The sequence below is a fragment of the Ursus maritimus genome, unplaced genomic scaffold (assembly GCF_017311325.1).
Source record: "Ursus maritimus isolate PB19 unplaced genomic scaffold, ASM1731132v1 scaffold_7, whole genome shotgun sequence".
Classification (NCBI taxonomy): domain Eukaryota; kingdom Metazoa; phylum Chordata; class Mammalia; order Carnivora; family Ursidae; genus Ursus; species Ursus maritimus.
Window position 1 is genome coordinate 64,886,730 of NW_024426885.1, and position 17,930 is coordinate 64,904,659.

The 17,930-nt window shown below is 36.7% G+C and overlaps 1 protein-coding gene across 3 annotated transcripts in view; it reads right to left on the reverse strand.

Moving 5' to 3' along the window:
• BICC1 (BicC family RNA binding protein 1) overlaps positions 1-17,930 on the reverse strand; it is a 268,534-nt gene that overhangs the window by 20,568 nt on the left and 230,036 nt on the right. For 2 of the 3 annotated variants that reach the window (XM_008696275.2, XM_040623917.1), the window contains exons 5-16: positions 16,588-16,746; positions 14,936-14,989; positions 14,298-14,492; positions 13,615-13,866; positions 11,023-11,154; positions 8,764-8,950; positions 6,774-6,935; positions 5,990-6,186; positions 5,720-5,852; positions 5,037-5,193; positions 2,802-2,967; positions 105-144 (exon numbers count right to left, since the gene is read on the reverse strand). In XM_008696275.2, coding sequence (XP_008694497.2) covers positions 105-144; positions 2,802-2,967; positions 5,037-5,193; positions 5,720-5,852; positions 5,990-6,186; positions 6,774-6,935; positions 8,764-8,950; positions 11,023-11,154; positions 13,615-13,866; positions 14,298-14,492; positions 14,936-14,989; positions 16,588-16,746 — 1,834 coding nt within the window. The remainder of the gene's footprint in view (positions 1-104; positions 145-2,801; positions 2,968-5,036; positions 5,194-5,719; positions 5,853-5,989; positions 6,187-6,773; positions 6,936-8,763; positions 8,951-11,022; positions 11,155-13,614; positions 13,867-14,297; positions 14,493-14,935; positions 14,990-16,587; positions 16,747-17,930) is intronic. The other variant, XM_040623916.1, reaches the window with a different exon arrangement.

Below are 17,930 nucleotides of genomic sequence, written 5' to 3' on the forward strand. Positions count from 1 at the left end.
TGTGAAGGTCCAATTTCTCAATTCAATACGAACACTAAGAAAAATTTTATGGGTCTCCTAGGGGAAAAAAAAATCAAGATATAGATCATTAACATAGCACATACCTTTGGTTGCTAATAGCTTCTTTTGTTCATAGTCAAATGCCTGAAAATAAAAGAGAGAAAATATCTTTATTGCCAGTCTATCCAAATGTTCTGCCAATACCCCATAATTAGAGAACAAAGGTTTTGACTACAGCCCATGAATCTGCCTAGGACACATGTTAAGCTTTGCACCATAATGTGACAGTAATGTAGTACAAGTCTGATAAATTTAAACATGTTTTCAAACTAATTAATTAGAATAAATTAACTACTTCTAACATAAAAGTGACAAGAATTAGAAATTTTCCTTCAAAAGGGGGAAAAAGTCCTATTTACTGTGAGTATTTAACACACCAGGACCAATAGATGCTACAGTATAGTGAATGACCTCATGATGGTTAGGCTAAGTTTCAAAATAATGCATTACTAAAAAGCTTTCTGGTCATCTACTGGCCTCTTTGTTTCTCTACATCCCCTCCTCACTGAAATAAAGCGTGGCCTGAAATGGGATGATGTTCAGACAACTTAAATTATTTAACCTAATTGGCATAGTCTTTGCTTTTGAAGTGAGATAAATGACAAATATCTAGCTTTGATTTGTAATGACATTAAGCAATACAATAAAATTAAACCTAGCTACCTCTTCTTGTACTGGACTAGGATATCACCATTCATTCTTTCCGTGACGTCAGAGTCAGGTCTACTGAGGGTCCAGGCAGGTCATTTTGAAGAAAGCAGTCCAGACATAGCTACATCTCAAATGCAAACCCAGTGTTCTCAACTCTCCAATTTAGGGACTACCTATGGCTTGATTTAAGAATGTCTCAAAGGCCTACGAGGAGGGCCAAGAACCAATTGGTGAGAGCTCTTTTGACCCTTCTTCTAGGAGGACTATACCATCGTATATAGCATGCCCATATAATTTATGGTCTGAAACACATTTCTCTGAGAGAGAAATGTGCCACAAATAAAAATTAGGCCATAATTATAAAAGTAAATGGGCTGACCCAGACAAACTAGGATGTGTGATTAACTCTAGGAACTTGAAAGTAAATCAGGGGAGCTAGATTTTTAGATAACAGTTTGATAATGTTTTTGAAATCCTAGGTCTAAAATGGCATTGGGAATTAAAATCAACTTTTAATGATTAGATCTTAAGTTCACTTGTTCAATAAATATTTACTAAGTGTCTTCTGCTTAAAGAGATTATGCTGCTTTTTGTAGAAGAATGCAACAATGAATCAACAATGGTCTCGAGCCTGAAAACACACAGAATCTTAGCAGGGATGGGAAAAAAACAAAACTAAACAAACCTACAAAATAAATTAGGAAGTGAGATAAGTGTGAAGAGAGAGCTAGAGATACAACATTCCAAGAAGGGTCAGGAGACACAGATCATTTTTAGCTGCAGGAATCAAAGAAGTCTTCAGTCTTTCTCTGTCAATGCTTGGTGCCTATTATCATTGAGTTCTTACTGATTTTAGAAGTTAGCTCTTCATTAATGGCATAAATACATCTATTTAAGTTGAAACTCTATTACCAAGGACATTCTCATCCATCCTAAAAGAAAGGAATGTGAAAATGGTTCACTGGGTGTAAACCTGATGGAAAAGAAGAGAACCACAAGATGGACAAAAATCAAAAGGGATCATACAGGGGACTGGGTACTTATTATAAAAGAAAATTTTAATTTATATTAACTGAAAATAAATCCACCAGAGAAAATGTAACAAATGTCTTTTTTTTTTTTAACTCTGACACTTTATAAAGGACATAGGTTTCGTAAAAACATTCATCTAGTAACTCATAAAAATGTTCAAATGTGAAGGTTTAAAAAAACAGACAAGTAGGATTGAACTGTAGTTTTCACTAAAATTATAGAAGTATAATTTAATTACATGAATTACTTTCTTTGACATAGCTATGACAGCTTGTTTTTAGGATTCGGTGAAAAGCTTTTCCCTTTTTTGGGGAGGTGGGGGGCTGGGGATAATAAATCTTTTACTATGAAGTAGGAAAGTCAACCCCGTAATTCTGATGCTGAAATCAAATGTTTATAAGAGTCTCTAAAAGCACAAAGTACGAAATCCTTCTCTCTCATATTGGTGGTTTATATGGCAATCAAATTTCTGAATTTTATGATCAATAGTCTATTTTGAGTAATTAGCCTAATACTTTAAAAATGGATACAGAGAATATCCCTGCTGAGGAAATTGTTTAAAATAATCATAAAAATCTCTCAACTAACATAGTCATCCATGATATTTAGCATCTACTTTCAAAAACCTGAAGCTTCACATTAGTTATTTTTAGAACGATCTAAATGACACCAAATTTATCATCGCCATTAAATAGAAAGATATTATATTTATCCAAGACTATGTTATGAGGCAGTAATACTTAAAAATAACAGCATTCACATTTCTCTAAACTTTAACAGAGAAATAATATCACATTTGCATAAGACATAGTGACACAGACCATTTTATGTCAATTTTAATACGATACAAAGAATTCTTCTCACTCAAGCTTTTCATTTTTAATGTTTATGGCAAAACCAATTCCTAAGTACTACATATATATTTAAATTTAATTTTGACTAGAGTGCCGAAGGAAAACCCAATTTCTGCTCTACCGCTAAACATTTGCTGAATTCCCCATTCCCTAACCCTACCCACCACCCTACATTTGGATGACTCTCCCATTTCTCCCCATTACCTGCATGTTGACATATGATGGCCGTGGGGCCAGGCGAGCCCTTTCGGAGTTTTGCTGGGCAGCTGCAGCCCTCTCTGCAGCACGCTCACTTCCAGGAGCCTTCTTGTCTGCCAAAGGGCTTTCTGCAGCACTCAGATCAGGGTCCGAGAGCAACCTGTCAGTGCTGCTGTGAAACAGTTTGGAATTTAACACTCCGTGTTTATATGCAAATGTACTGACTGTTTCCTAAGTGCGCATTTACTCTATGTTTACTGCTGTCAACTATTTACATGCATTATTTCATTTCATCTTCACAACACTGCTCTGAGGTAGGCAGTAGTATTATTCCCATTTTACAGATAACAGATGTACCTTACCCAAGGTCATACCTCTAGTAAACGGTAGAGCTGGGATTTTAACCCAAGCATATGACTCTAGAGCTGGAGTTGAAACTATTTCATGATACATTTTCACAAACATATGTAGTATGTATGGCGTATGTCTGTGGTATATACGGAATAGACACACAGAAAAGATTTCTAATTTGCACACATCAAAGAGATAGCAATGACTCATGCATACGCAGTCTAAGCAGAAACAAGTCAATCTAAAAGCACGCAGATGATCCAATTCCTGTGTGTAAAAGGCATTTGGTATTGCTAACAAATCTACTATGACACAGGTATCAGATAAATAGATATTTCCCAACAACTGTTCAGGATGTATGGATGAACATAAAAATGTCCCTTAAAATAGGAAAAATCGTCTGAATTGCAAGATTGGCGATGCACCTCAAGTTCAAATCCAATTGCATGTTAAGCTCAAGTAAAAGAGAAATAAGAAACAGTATTAGTCATACAGCTCATCTGATTTGTTCATTCTTTCTTTTGTTATTCACTGTTCCATTGTGCCAGGGGAATTCAAAGGAATTCAGAACAGGCTATTGGAATATAAGAGGCAGAGCAATGAACTTTGTTTGCTTGACAGAAGTTCCCAGTGGCTTCACACAGGACATCAGAACTGGAATGTAAAGGGCCTAGGCAGGCTCTGCAGCATGAAGGCCAGGAGAACAGCGTAAGCAAAGCAAAGGAAGCAAGTGATATGGATGAGATTGGTGTATTTAAAGCCAGAGCGTTAACAAGATCAGACTTTCTGTGTTCAAAAAAATTGCTGGAACAAAATAAAGAAGTAACTGAGCTGCTGAAAGGGTGAGGCAGAGAGACCATTCTGGAGGCTGCAGCTTAGTTTAGATGAGAGGGAAGTTCAGAACCTACTTAATGATGAAAGGAACAGGCATACCCTTCAAATGCGTCAACACAGGGAAGAAAGCAAATTCACTTCTCTAACCTATGCTGAATAATGTTCACTGTGACTACTAGTACCACGCAAGGAGAAACACATATAAAGTGGATTTGGACAAAATGGGAAAGAGTAATTAACTGACCAAAGGGTTTATAAAAGCAAACCAGATTTTAGTAAGAAACACAGGAAATGAAAATATAAAGGCTATATTTGTCTTAAGATACTCTCCTCTGTAGGGGTATATAAGAAAACTAATAAGACAGTAGAGGAAATTGGGTGGACCGAGATGGATGGGAGCAAACTCTTCCAACATAGAAGCATTCCACTGTATTGCCTTTTTTTTTTTTTAAAGTGTGAATAGATTGTCTATTTGAAAAAATAAAGTATATAGAAAAAGAAAACAGAGCAAGGATAACACATTTGTAACTGTGCTATTATGGTAAGGGAGAGTTACAGTTACTACAATATATGTATTTATACTAACTGTGGTTTATAACAAATAAAATCATGAAACTGTCAAGTATTTATTACCAGAGCTAGCAATTAACTACCTTGGAAAAGGAAGCCATAGTTTAAGTTAGAAATTCAAAGCAAAACGAAGGAGAATTCACAGCAGGAAAATTTCTAACAGAAAAATCAGAGAGTAAATATTGCCCTGCTGAAGAGCAGGGAGGACGTTAAAGTTTCAGAGCACAGAGATGGTTTAGAGAACCCAGATAGAAACCCTACCACTATACAGAAGATATAAGAGTGAAAATTACCAGATGTTATTCCTTAATAGAATTTTTAAAAGGGAAAAGAAAAGAAAATTATAAAGAAAAATAAAAAAAAATTCTTGGAGAAGATCAAACTCATTTGAACCGAAGAACACCAACTACTGAGTTTAAAACAAATCCAGCCTATTAGACATTTTCTTTCAAAAGATCAAGGACTTTTAAAGATTAAAATACATACTGTAAGTGTGAGTTTTTTGTGCCCTGCAACAGTTCTACTGTCTGCCTCTTGGCACAGGAAACTTTGGAGGGACCCATCATCTGTTTCAAGTCACCAGCATTCCCAGAATGGGAAGGACTTCGAGGCATGCCTACTTCAACAAAAGCATCGTTACAACCTGCAGAAGGGATAAAGTGAAAATCCAAATGTCACCTTATCATCAACAACCACCTGCGATGGAAACAAATCAGAACCCAACTCAAAAGGGACCCAGGAGTAACAGCTTTCAGCTGCAAAGAACACACTTTAAATTCAGGCTGTCTCAAATTTCATTCAAGATGAAATCCAAAGAGAAGACCCTCACGTTTTTAAAAGATTATTAGGGGTGAAAGGGTTTTAAAAAAAGAAATACTCTACTTGGAAAAAAAATATACGTATACATTTAGTAAACTGATGCTTTCCTCTTACACAATTACATCCACTTTAGGAAGTTCCAATGTAACAGGAAGTGATTTTCTGTGGAAAATGTTTTTCAGTTTATCTCTTCCTGTGTTCTTTGGAATTTCATTCAAGATGTCTTTCTGCATACTTGAGGCAGGATGAGTCATGACTGGTTAGCAAAACCAACTTGAAATCACTGCAAAGACTTTACAACCCCCTTTATCCAATTAACAGATCAGGCTGAAATTCAGAAGGAAAGTTACCTTCCACAGGGTTTGATTTGGGAGATGCTTGCTCAGGTCCAGTTGTCTGTCTAGATGGATCGCTGTGATTCCCACTCAGAACTTTTTCTCCAAGTGATGAAGTGGATATTGCACCGTATTTTATATTTGGAGACTAAAATGATAACAGAAAATAACAGACAAATATGGTCACAATTCTAAAATTCATTTTAGGTGAAAGTTTAAACATATTACCAGCGGCTTATCTCTTACAAACAGCATAGATCACACCACTCTAGCAAAGGACATTACCTGTGCATGTCCATTTAAAGAAGCAGAGATTTTTTTGCCTTCTGTCTGCATACTGTTGATATGGACGTCAACAGGAGTCAAGCCAGGAGGGGGAGATGGAGCTGTGTGCCCGTAGGTGGGTACACCAGACAACAAAATATTAGTTAATGTGGCTTGGGCAGTAGATGGGATCATAAGGTGTGGTATAGCAGAAAAGCCTACAATGACATTTCATGAAGACAGATATTAGGAAAAAAGTCAGATTTAACAAGTATTACTTTATTTTTCTCAGTAAAAACAAAAAACTTCATTTTTGTTGCTACAAATTCAGGAGAGAATTCAATTTTGATACCTCTCTGTAATAGGTTTAACATTACTATAAAAACACAAAACAATGTTAAAATGGAAGAAGTCTGTAGAGAATAATTAATCTGAGCTCACTGCACTGATGAGGAAACTAGTTAGATTTAGCACGTCCATGTGACTCCCAAGTACATGTGTCCAGCTGGAACCCACGTTCCCTAATGACCAGGTCAGTGAGCTTCACGTGTCTTTGCCACTGCTTCCTGCTCATCATACTCTTTCTCCTGATCTGTTTGTCACGTCTGAAGATTATATTCTACTTTCATGAAAAACTCCCTCCTTTATCATGCTTCATTTTAACTAATTTACATGCTGGGGAGTTTCTGTTTAGCTGCAGTATGCTTTGAACCATGATTTTTCCCTAAGGAAACAGAGCCACCAGCAAATTTTATTTAAATACCTAAAAACCACGTGCCTTTGATTGTACTTAGATGATACTCACCTGTGGCACTTGAAGTGTTAGCCAGTGGGGGTGCCCATAACGTGGGGCTGGGGGTGCCAGAACTTGGACTTTGCAAAGGACTGACTGAGCTATTGAGAGCATTCAAGAGTGAGTTTGGAGTTGTTGATGTGTTTAGAGATAAGGTGGTAGGCCCCAAAAGACCTGCAATAAATGAAAGCCAAGTCAATATGCATAAATTCAAGATTTAAAAATACAGATCGCACCAATATTTCCACTTGGAATGCACGCTGATACAGTCTGATATTTTCCAAATATAATATGAGCGACAGATTACCTTCTTTCGAATATTCACAGGAGATATTGCATGATACAACTCCAACACAGAACCCAGACTGTCTACAAAGAGATGCTGATCAGAACTGGAAGTTAGTGTATGTAAACCAGGGACACAGTTAGGGTCACTGAGCAATGCCAGCTGCTTTGCGTTCCTCTCCATTAGCCAGGATGAACAGAATTCTGCTCAAGTGGAAACTCATTTTTATTTCTCTGTATAACTCACTTGTTTTCTGTTTCCAAAAAGACTCTTTTCAAACCACTTATAATTCGCAGAGAACAGGGGAATGTTCTCCTGCAGTAGAATGACTACATTCGGCCCATTTATGGAGATGCTGAGCTACGTGGAAGTTTGCATCCCTTACGTCAAAACACGTGACCTCCCTGTGGTCCATGGTCCATCTCAATGAGTGTGAAACTTTTCTCAGAAAATTTTGTTTGTTTTTTGCTTGTTTTAAGGATTTATTGTTTGATTTAAGTAATGAAACTTCTCTTCAGGCATTTAAATATATTCTAAAGTGAAATATGAAATTGTATACAACTTTCCAGGAATCTTTAAAGTAGTAAGTATTACAGGATAGGAATAGACATGAAAACATTTAAAAAACTGAGTAACCAAATCTTTGCTCTGGTGCAGGAAGAACTTGGTTGCTGCTACATTACCTCGCTGGTACTTCCTGACTCACACGCGTGTGTTGTTAGGACTGTTCAGATCTCCAGGGGAAGGGATGATTTGGGGAGATGAGAGGCCGAAGGGAAAAGAGTCGGTCTTTACTGTAATGGTGTCTAGACAGGGCTACTTGGAATCTTAATCATATGATAACCATATTATGATTTTTAAAAGCAAGAAATAGCTATTAGAAAAAAATTTATGGACTGCTGAGAGTATTTTTTCTGTCTCAGATCAACACTGAATGAGGCAAAATGATTTTCTAGGGTCATTACATTGACTTTTTATATTAAGGCTACTGAAAAATGTGCAAGAAAGTAGTGAAACTAGCACAATTGCAATATGGCAATGAACTCTAGCCTGTAAGATAGGAATCCAGAAAGGAGGCGGTACATATCGCAGCTACGAAGCACCTCACCTCACTTTCTCAAAAAACTAAAGCCCTGAGGGGGTGATGCTTTCATCTTCTATTCTTTCCTTAGATATAAATACAGGTCTATTTGCTCCTCTTTGTAGCTGCACGCTAGATTTCCTTTGTGTTTGGATGACGCAGTTCTGACCACTGGGAGTGGGGTTTCTGCTTGCTTTCACCTCCCCCTCTCCCTACCCCTCACACAGATTTGCAATTACTTTTTGAAAAGCAAACTGGATAATCTTTACCTCTAGGGATGGACGGCAATATTGCAAATGCAAGAGAGAACAAACACATAAATTATAGTCAGCCTGCTCACTTCACTCTCAATGGCATTCTTAATTTAGAAGAACAAACACAGCCACTGAAAATAAAACAGTCAGACCTTGATTATGTATGCCAAAATAAAAAGAATCTAGGTAACAAAAATCTATGGAGTCTAACAAGAAACCCAAAATGGATTGATGTGAGTTTTGTTGCTTTTTCACCGAATCTTAGGGACTGACAAGGGAAAAAAATAGCCTTTAAAATGTAGTCCCAAATGGTAGAAAGAAAGGGAACGGGCTAAGCGATCCCCCAGTGACTAAGAAGCGCTATAATAATAAATTTTATACCTAGTCCAGTGAGTCCAAGGCCTGCCGAAGCTAAGATGTCCAGGCTGGGACATGCCAGGCCGGCAGGGCACGATGCTGGGGACGGGCTGGTTGCTATGGTAACCCCACTGCTTTCAAGTCCGAGGAGACATTTCCTTGCTTCATACATATTTAAGGCATTTCGCTCAACACTTTTCACAATCACAGACTATGAAAACACATAATGGGAAAGAAAAAGGTGACATGCAAGTAGTCGACAATGAATTGGGGAGGCGGGTGAGAAATGAATATGGTAATAAGGATTCCACTCAGGGAATATACGGATGCGGTTTTAAAATCAACTAAAAATTCTAACCACTTATTTCTTATGTTTACTCCTTGTGGTGAAACCATAAAGGGTTAGCTATAATTTACTGGGTGTGTCCTGTGTTCCAGGCACTGGGATAGAAGCTGTACATAAATCTTGATGCTTGCCGGAAACCTTCTGGATGGGAGTCACATTTAGTGAGAATAAGGTGGTCTTATACCCATGGTCACAGCCCAGCTGGGCAGGGGCAGCTACAGGACTGGACCTCAGGTCCTCCGCCTCTACAGCCCATTCTCTTTGCATCCTCCTACTGTTACATGAAAGCTTTCTTGATCTCATCTTTACAGAACAACTCAAACTCGTCACCATATATAGACTGCATAGTAATAGTCACTTACGTTTGACATTTATAGTCTACTAGTTAACTAATGGACCTTGAGGTACCACTATTCCTCACTGATGGCATATCACTGGCAAAGCCTATGGTAAAATAAATTTCCAAACAATATATATTTTTCTCAATGGACTCATCTAGAAAACTGAAGGGTGAACTTAAGAGAAGAGCCTCCAATAGGCAATAAAGAAAATTCGTTAAAGCAGTTAAAGCAGTAGTCAGCATCGGGGCCAGCTAGACAAAACTAAATGGCCCCAGGATGCTACAAGGCTCTAGAATTCTCACTTACAATCTATTTTCCCCCTGACCTGGCTCATTTCTTACTGAACTCCAGGAGTTCCTCTCGTGCCTGACACTCTTTACATGCACAAAGTCTCTTCTGTCTTTATCTTCCAGTCTTGGTATCTACAGTGACTCCAGTCAACTCAAATTAGCCAAGCATGATGCTTCAAGATACATAAAATCAATGTCCTGTTCTCTAACTTTAAACTCATTATATCAAGTTCACTTAGACACAAACCTCTCTTCTTCTTTAAAGTTTTCTTTTGAGAAAAGCATGACTGTTTTTCTTAAGTTGGACACTGAACACCATGTTATTTACATATATAAAAATTGTCTATGATACATATTATACATATACCATGATGCACATATAATAAGATTTATAGAAATTAAAAAATGGAAAGCACAACTGTTTGGGGTTTTATCTACTAGAATAAAAAGTATACATAAATGTTATCATTTAGTACATGTTATTATGCAACTTGCTTCTTTTATTCCACAACATTCTTGTCTTTTGACATGTGGTACACTGGTCTCTTCAGGGTATATAACGGGACATAGAACGCTGGCGGGCAGGAGGATCGCAGCATCTTCAGCATGAATAGAAGGTCCCAAATTGCTCCTCAAAGTGCTATGCCAATTTACACAACATTAAGGTAGGAACATTCCTCTTCCCTCATATTCTCACTAGCATTTAATATCATCAGGTTTATCCCATTAAATTTTGACTATACATGAAAACATTGAAATTTTGCAACATCTTAGAGAAGTTCCAAGAAGGCTGAACTGGGGACATGTCATTATTTACTTTTGATTATCATTAGTTTATTATTTTATTAAGGACAATAGACATCCATTCTTTAACTCTCCAGTGCGAGCGGAGTGGCTCACAAAGAGTATGTAAACTAAATATTTTTTAATTGCATTGGATATGTACACATACATTACACACTTAACACAATGTTTAGCCTTATCAACTCTCTGATAACTTAATAAAGCTGAAAGTTACCAGGTTGCAAATTAATAAAAACACATCTTTTCTCTCTTTCTCATATGTTTGTAAAAAATAATGGTCATTAAAAATGGACTCCAAAACCAACACATAAAGAAAATGATGATCAATAATTATTAATGTTTTTACAAACTCATGTATTTAAATAACAAAGTATAACATATAATGACATATATTATATGGAATATTTAATTCCATGTATATGCAAATACACATGTATATGAAAATAAAACTATCTAGAATATGATATGATACATGGTTCTCTGGGTCCAGACTCTGACCAACCTTGCTTGGTTGTTTTGGCTTTGGTTTAATACTGATGAAGACATCGAGCTGTTCCATCAACTGAGCAATGAACTGTGGATCAACTTCAATTTCTTCCTTCATATCAAACATCAACACAAGGGGAAGACAACCCTAAGAAATGTCACAGTAGAAAGTGTAGGAGGAGAAACGTTACTCATTTAAACATTTGATAATTTAACATGCCTACAAAAAACGCAATATTCTATGGGCTGAAAGAGTAAAGCAAAGTATTAAAGCTGAATCACATTCCTTCACAAAGCTTAGGGAACTGGTGCAGAAATAATGCTGAGGGCACAAACTATTTTTGAATGACAAAATTATATGTGTCTGAAGTTTCTGTTATTGGCCCTGAATTTTTTACCCACTTTCCACCTTGGAAAATTCCTCCATTCTCTTGACTTCTGTTTTGTTAGTGATGCCAGAAACTAGATCCTCAACCACATCACGGGCACTAATCCTGTGCTTTTGCTCAAAGACTTACAGTACTGGTTTTTACTTCTTCTGAATGAAATCTAAACATGTATCAGCATGTCAAGATCTCCACATTTTGGCCCAGCTTTGCTTGTACAATCACAGGCCTCTATGTCCACACATCGGCCCCTTCCTCCAGGCTAGACCAGCCTCCTGACTATTTTTCAAACAGATTCTGTAACTTTGGTCTCAACTCACCAAATCTTCACCAACTGAAGACCTGCCTCTCTTCTGGTGCAGCTCCAACCTTACCTCCTTCCTGGAATAAACTGCTACTACTATTTCTTCCTTTAGCTTTCTCACTTTTTAGTTCTGCAGAGGTTACCACTATTTTTTTTTTCCTCTGATGCTTTCTTCCTGGCCTTGAATCTACTAACTATAGGAATCTCATACTTACTGATTCCCAGGACACTCAGTACTAGCCCACTGATTGCTGGGTTCTGTACATAAATGTCAGGAGAAGTAACAGTCAAATATACTGAATTAAAATGAAATCACTGTGTCCCATTTTCCTTGTGGATAAAAGTGATTTTTGTATTTCAAATACAGGTTAAAGCCTTTTATTTCTTTTAAAGATTTATTTACTTATTTGAGAGAGAGCGAAAGAGCGAGAGAGAGAGAGTGCACATGCATGAATGGGGGAAACTCAAGCAGACTCCGTGCTGAGTGTGGAGCCCAACGTGGGGCTCAATTTCATGACCCAGAGATCATGACCTGAGATGAAATCAACAGGAAGATGCTTAACCAACTGAGCCACCCAGGTGCCCTTAGGTTAAAGCCTTTTAATTTATCCCACTCTTCCTCACTTCTTTTAATATTGTACAATACTATATCTCATTGCACACTTATATTTTTGGTAGGTACGATCAAAGTATGAATATGAATTCCTAATTGTACAGAATGCCTAAAAAAGTTCACTTAAAATAATACCTAAAGACAAAAAGAAAAAAAGAAAATTATGAAGAGTAATCATAATAATCTTTGGACATGAATTTGCTACCTAATTAGTGATATATTAAAAGTATCCTAATAAACTAAGCTTGGCTAAAAAAAAAATCATTTACAACAAAATAATTATGTATTATAATCCTTAATGATTATGGAAAGTTCTTATTTATCAGAGGAATGGAATCAATAATAAAAATTTGGATTTTCTGGGGTACCTGGGTAGCTCAGTTGGTTAAGCATTGGACTCTTGATTTTGGCTCAGGTCATGATCTCAGGGTCCTGGGATCAAGCCCTGAGTAGGGCTCTGTGCTGAGCACTGAGCCTGCTTAAGATTCTCTCTCTCCCTCTCCTTCTGCCCCTCCCCTCTCTGCTTGTCCTCCTTTCTCTCTCTTAAAAAATAAAAACTGGATTTTCTGAAAGTTTCTCAAGAACAAATTCTGCAAGTAAAGACCGTACCTGAGGCTTACTGTTTCAAATATCACTAAAGGTCAAGTTCTTGAACAGGAGAATACAATGGTGTTTTTAATAAAATAATTTGTAAGTCCACATTACGTCAATCCATTTTGTTACTATGTATCAACCTACACACTGCGTTTTTAAATGAATAGCAGAAGGAAAGAAATATTGCAAATTTTAAATAGGAAGCAGTACTGAATTATATAACGGCTATTTTCTTCAATGCATTAAGATTCAAATTTGTGGCTTAAATACCATTTTAAAAATTGTATCAGAGATCTCTGAAATGTTCACATGTCTCATGCTACTAAAATTTATACCTTTGAGGGTAAAAGATATTATTTTTCTGTTTAAACAGAAGACTTTGTCAAATGCAAACAAATACTACATGTCAGATGAAAATAATCACCTTCCACAGAATACAGAAATACATTATTTCATTGTGTCCTCTTCTGTGTTTAAGTTAAAAAAAATACTGCAAAGAAATCACTCGCCTATGTAATGAAATTAAGCCTATAAGGCACTACATACTTTACATACATATTTTATTTCCTTTTACCAAGAAACTTATTTGACAAGGCTTCCAAAACATTTTCATAAATACCACAGGAGTAAGGTGTGTGCAGCCACATACACTGTACCCAAAGAAGTAAATAAAATAAAATGAAATTATAACACTAATTTCAGTAAACCTACCATGAGATATTGCCTTGCAAGACAGACAGACTCAATGGTGCCCTGGAGGTAGACGGTGGATTTCTTTTGTGGATTACTGGGGTCAGGAAAGTGGATCTGAGCACCTGTTCTTTGCATGATATGTTTGATGTTGCTTCCATTTCGACCCATCATAAAGAGATGATGTTGAGCTGCAATATCTAGTTGTGTGCTCACGGGAATAGCTGATGCCAAGCTCCCAGCGAGATGTTCCAACAGCATGGCAGTTCCTTCCTATGAGAAAAGGGTAGGAAAGAAAGAATCCTATAGAATAACTGTACATACAAGGAAAGATTCTAGTGCACTTCTAATAGCTATGGAGAAACTCAACACATTCTATAAGCAAAAATGCAATACAAGGGAAAATTCTGGAAAATGAAATAGTTTAAAATCCTTTAAAGATAAAATTTGCATAGGGGCACCTGGGTGGCTCAGTCGGTTAAGCATCTGCTTTGGCTCATGTTGTGATCCCAGGATCCTGGGATCGAGCCCCACATCGGGCTCCCTGCTCAGTGGGGAACCTGTCTCTCCCTCTCCCTCTGCCCTTCCCCCCCACCACTCGTGCCCACTCTCTCACTCTCTCTCTCAAATAAAATCTAAAAAAAATTTTAAAAACTTGCAAAATTTCTACACTTAAGATGTTCATAATTATTTCAATTATTTACCTTCACAGCGCTGGTGTTATTCTGAGACCCTCGTACTATCACAGTAGCACCATACATTCGAGAACGCTGCTTAAATGACACTGAAATGTTGTACGTTTGTGATATGTGCTGAATCGAGGGGGAGTTAGGATCGGGAACTGGTTGAAGAATCCCAGCGATTGGTAGCTCAAACATCAGCACCAAAGGAAGCAGCTCCTAAATGAAAGTATGAGAGCCCAAAGCAGACAGCTGAATCACTACACATTTAGAGATGTGTATAACTCATTCCTTCTTTTCTGAGGATAGAATGCTAAAACATAAATTGTTTTTATTATAGACAGAAGCTTGGGTAGACTTTGTAAAGTTTCTCAAATGAAAGGAGTCTTTTGTGAAACCTGAGAGTTTGTAACTTAAACTGCCTATGGATTTTTCTTTGGGCCTCTTTTTCGTCATTTTAAAATCATCAGAAAAACTGAGTCAGGAGCAATATGGAATATCTCTAAGAAACATCTTCAACACATTAAAACAACTTTTGTCACTATTTCGTAACTATTGAACATATGATTTGGTTATAAATTGATAAATTAAGACATTTTTATTGCCTTATGATGCAAACATTGCTGACACTGATTTATAGTATTAAAGTAATAAATAGTTACCCGAATTCTAACTCGGGCAGATTCTACTCCTGCTGGTTGTCCTGCTATAGACACCTGCAAAAATAAGAAAATACAGAGTTAGATTTTAATTGAGCCCACATCTGCTTTTCTAATCATCTATACCCTTGCCACTCAAAATGTCATCCAGAAAAAACAGCACTGCCGTTATCTGGGAGCTTGTTAAAAATGAAGGATCTCAGGCACCAACCCAGTCCTACTTAATCACAATTTGCATTTTAATGAGCTCCTTAGCTGATTTGTGTCAATTGATTTACATCAACCCCTGAACTTACCTAAAGCTTCACAGTCCCCATAATGCCATCCTGTCTACTTTATCATCTTGTTTGCTGCATTTCTACCTTTTGTTTAAACTCTGCATACTGTATATCAAGTCTGTCCTGTATATCAGTATACAATGTTATTGCTGCAGTAAGTACTCAAAATATTGAACTACTTCATGCTAGCTGATTAAAAAAAATCTTTGCTCCAACACCACCTCCAGCTCTCTTCTGGGATCCCCTGAACCTTCTCATGATCCATCAACTAAAGAATTAATCTTGGCATGAGGGTAAAGGCGTGGGGTTCCAGGGCACTGCTCCTGATAGACCATGCCCCAAGCCGTACCAATTGTCAAATATTTTGAATACTGCCCTTGCTATCTTCCTTATGTGTCACTGTCACCATTAGTCCCCACAGAGAAAAAACGGTTATCTTATTCATCTTTGTGGCTGACAGTTTCTAGTACTATGATTAGATTACAGAAGAAACTTCCAAATGACACAAATAATACTATCTGATCTTCAAGTACTGAAAATGTATGGACAGGTGAGTTTCATTTGTTCTCAAACACAAAAGCTAGAAAAAATGTGTATAAACTAAAGAGAGACATAATTCAGTCAATGTGAGGTAGATGGGCACTCAGGCATTGAAGAGGTGATGTGGTGGACCCTGGAGAACCACGTGTGCAGTGCTACAGACAGAATCCCCACAGCGGACACGTGCTTGGACTAGGCAAGGTTCCAGGTCCTTTCCTAACATAATGCTCTCCGGGCCTTGTCTCAGGGACTTCATTTTACGTTGCCATCACATTCACATTGCTCTCTCTTCCACAACCATTTAGAGAGTAAAAGTTTATAGCCTATCTACAATCATCTCTTTAAAAAAGTAGAGCATCTTCAGTCTCCTTGGAAAGGGGACATACATTCTTCTTGTTTTTTATTTTTTTGAGTACAGTTGACACATAAAGTTACATTAGTTTCAGGAATACAACATTAGTGATTTGACAAGTTCATAAGTTATGCTATGCTCACCATAGCTATTACAATACCACTGGCTATCTTTTCTATGCTGTGCCTTTTACTTCCATGACTTATTCATTCCATAACTGGGAGCCTGTACCTCCTACTCCCCTTCACCCACGTTGCCCATCCCCCACCACCCTCTCCTCTGGGAACCATCAGATTGTTCTCTGCATTTACCGGTCTGCTTCTGCTTTTTGTTTATTCATTTGTGTTTTTTTTTTTTTTCTTTCAGATTCCACATATGGTATGTCTATGGTTATTTTTTTGCTTTCACCTCCCAAAAAAGATATGCATATGGAAAAATAAAGCTTTAATTTGTTCCATAATCATTCATGCAAAAAGACAAAGTACCTGGTTGCTTTTTTCTGCTTGGTTATTCCTGTTGGAATCTGGAAAGTGGATGTGGCACCCTGTTTCTTCCATCACTTTTTTAATATTGTTGCCACCTTTGCCGATTACATGAGAATGTTCTGTATGTGAAACATCCATCTTCAAGGTGACTCGATTGCTCTATATGGAAATAATGTATTAATTCTTGATGCATGCAAAAGGAAGGAACTACTCCTTAAAACACTTTTTCTCCAAGGGAACAGTACTAACAAGTGACCTGGTGGGAAATCTTACAGATTTCTTGGTAATATCATCTTCATCTACAAACATATACTTTCTCTTTGGCTATGAGAAAGAGACACTTAAGACACTTTAAGACAAATTTGTCAGAAGAAATAAAAGATATACTCTTTACCAAGATAACTTTTTGGAAAGCAGCATTTAAATAAAGTCAGGTATAATTACAAATAAATTGCTCAGTTTTTTCTTTAACAGACATTATTCATGAAACATTTAATTCAAATAACTAAAAACAGATGAAAATAATTAAAAGACTGAATAAATGTAGGTTAGTAGGAGTGTTGAACTGTGACACTAAGAAAGTATTTGTAAGCATTATTTTCACAACTTGCCTATTACTATAAGTAAAATTTTACAGAGCAGACCTGTTATTCTCAGAGATAAGAATGAGGAAGGGCTACCAAAGCACAGAGCTCCAGCAGTAACATGGCTTGCTTAAAGCAATACAAAGTAGAAGATTAGTTATAATTAAGCAAAATGTGAAATTCTAAGATGTAATGAATAATTGTGATCATATGAGAATCTGTGTACTTAATTTTGGGAAATTCAGTATTGTAAAATTATAAAGACATGAAATCTTTTCTCATTTATAAGACTGATATAAAAATTCTTCAGTCCTCAAAAAGTAAAATAAAAAAATCAAAATACAAGATGTTAAAAATATCATATCATATCTTAATTCTTAAATTTTAAACTTATATCCATTAAATACTTGGATTTTCAAACTTAGTTCTTTTAGTTTAACATTTGAAATACAGGAAAAAGATATTCTTTTTGGGAAAAGATTCTAGAATATTTAATAATTGTAAGGTGAATAATTCTTAAAAATAAAAAAGATCAAAAAAAAAAAAAAAAAAAAAGGAAGAGATCAGAAACCATTTCAACGAAATACCAGGTGGCAAAACATAGCGGTTAAGAACCAGACATCCTGGATTTAAATCCCACCTCTCCATTTATTAGCTATTGGATTCTGGGCAAATTCGCTAGTACTTTTGTGCTGAGTTGGTTATGAACACTAAACAAATTAATATTTGTAAGATGCTTGTTAGCAAAGTGCCTGCCAT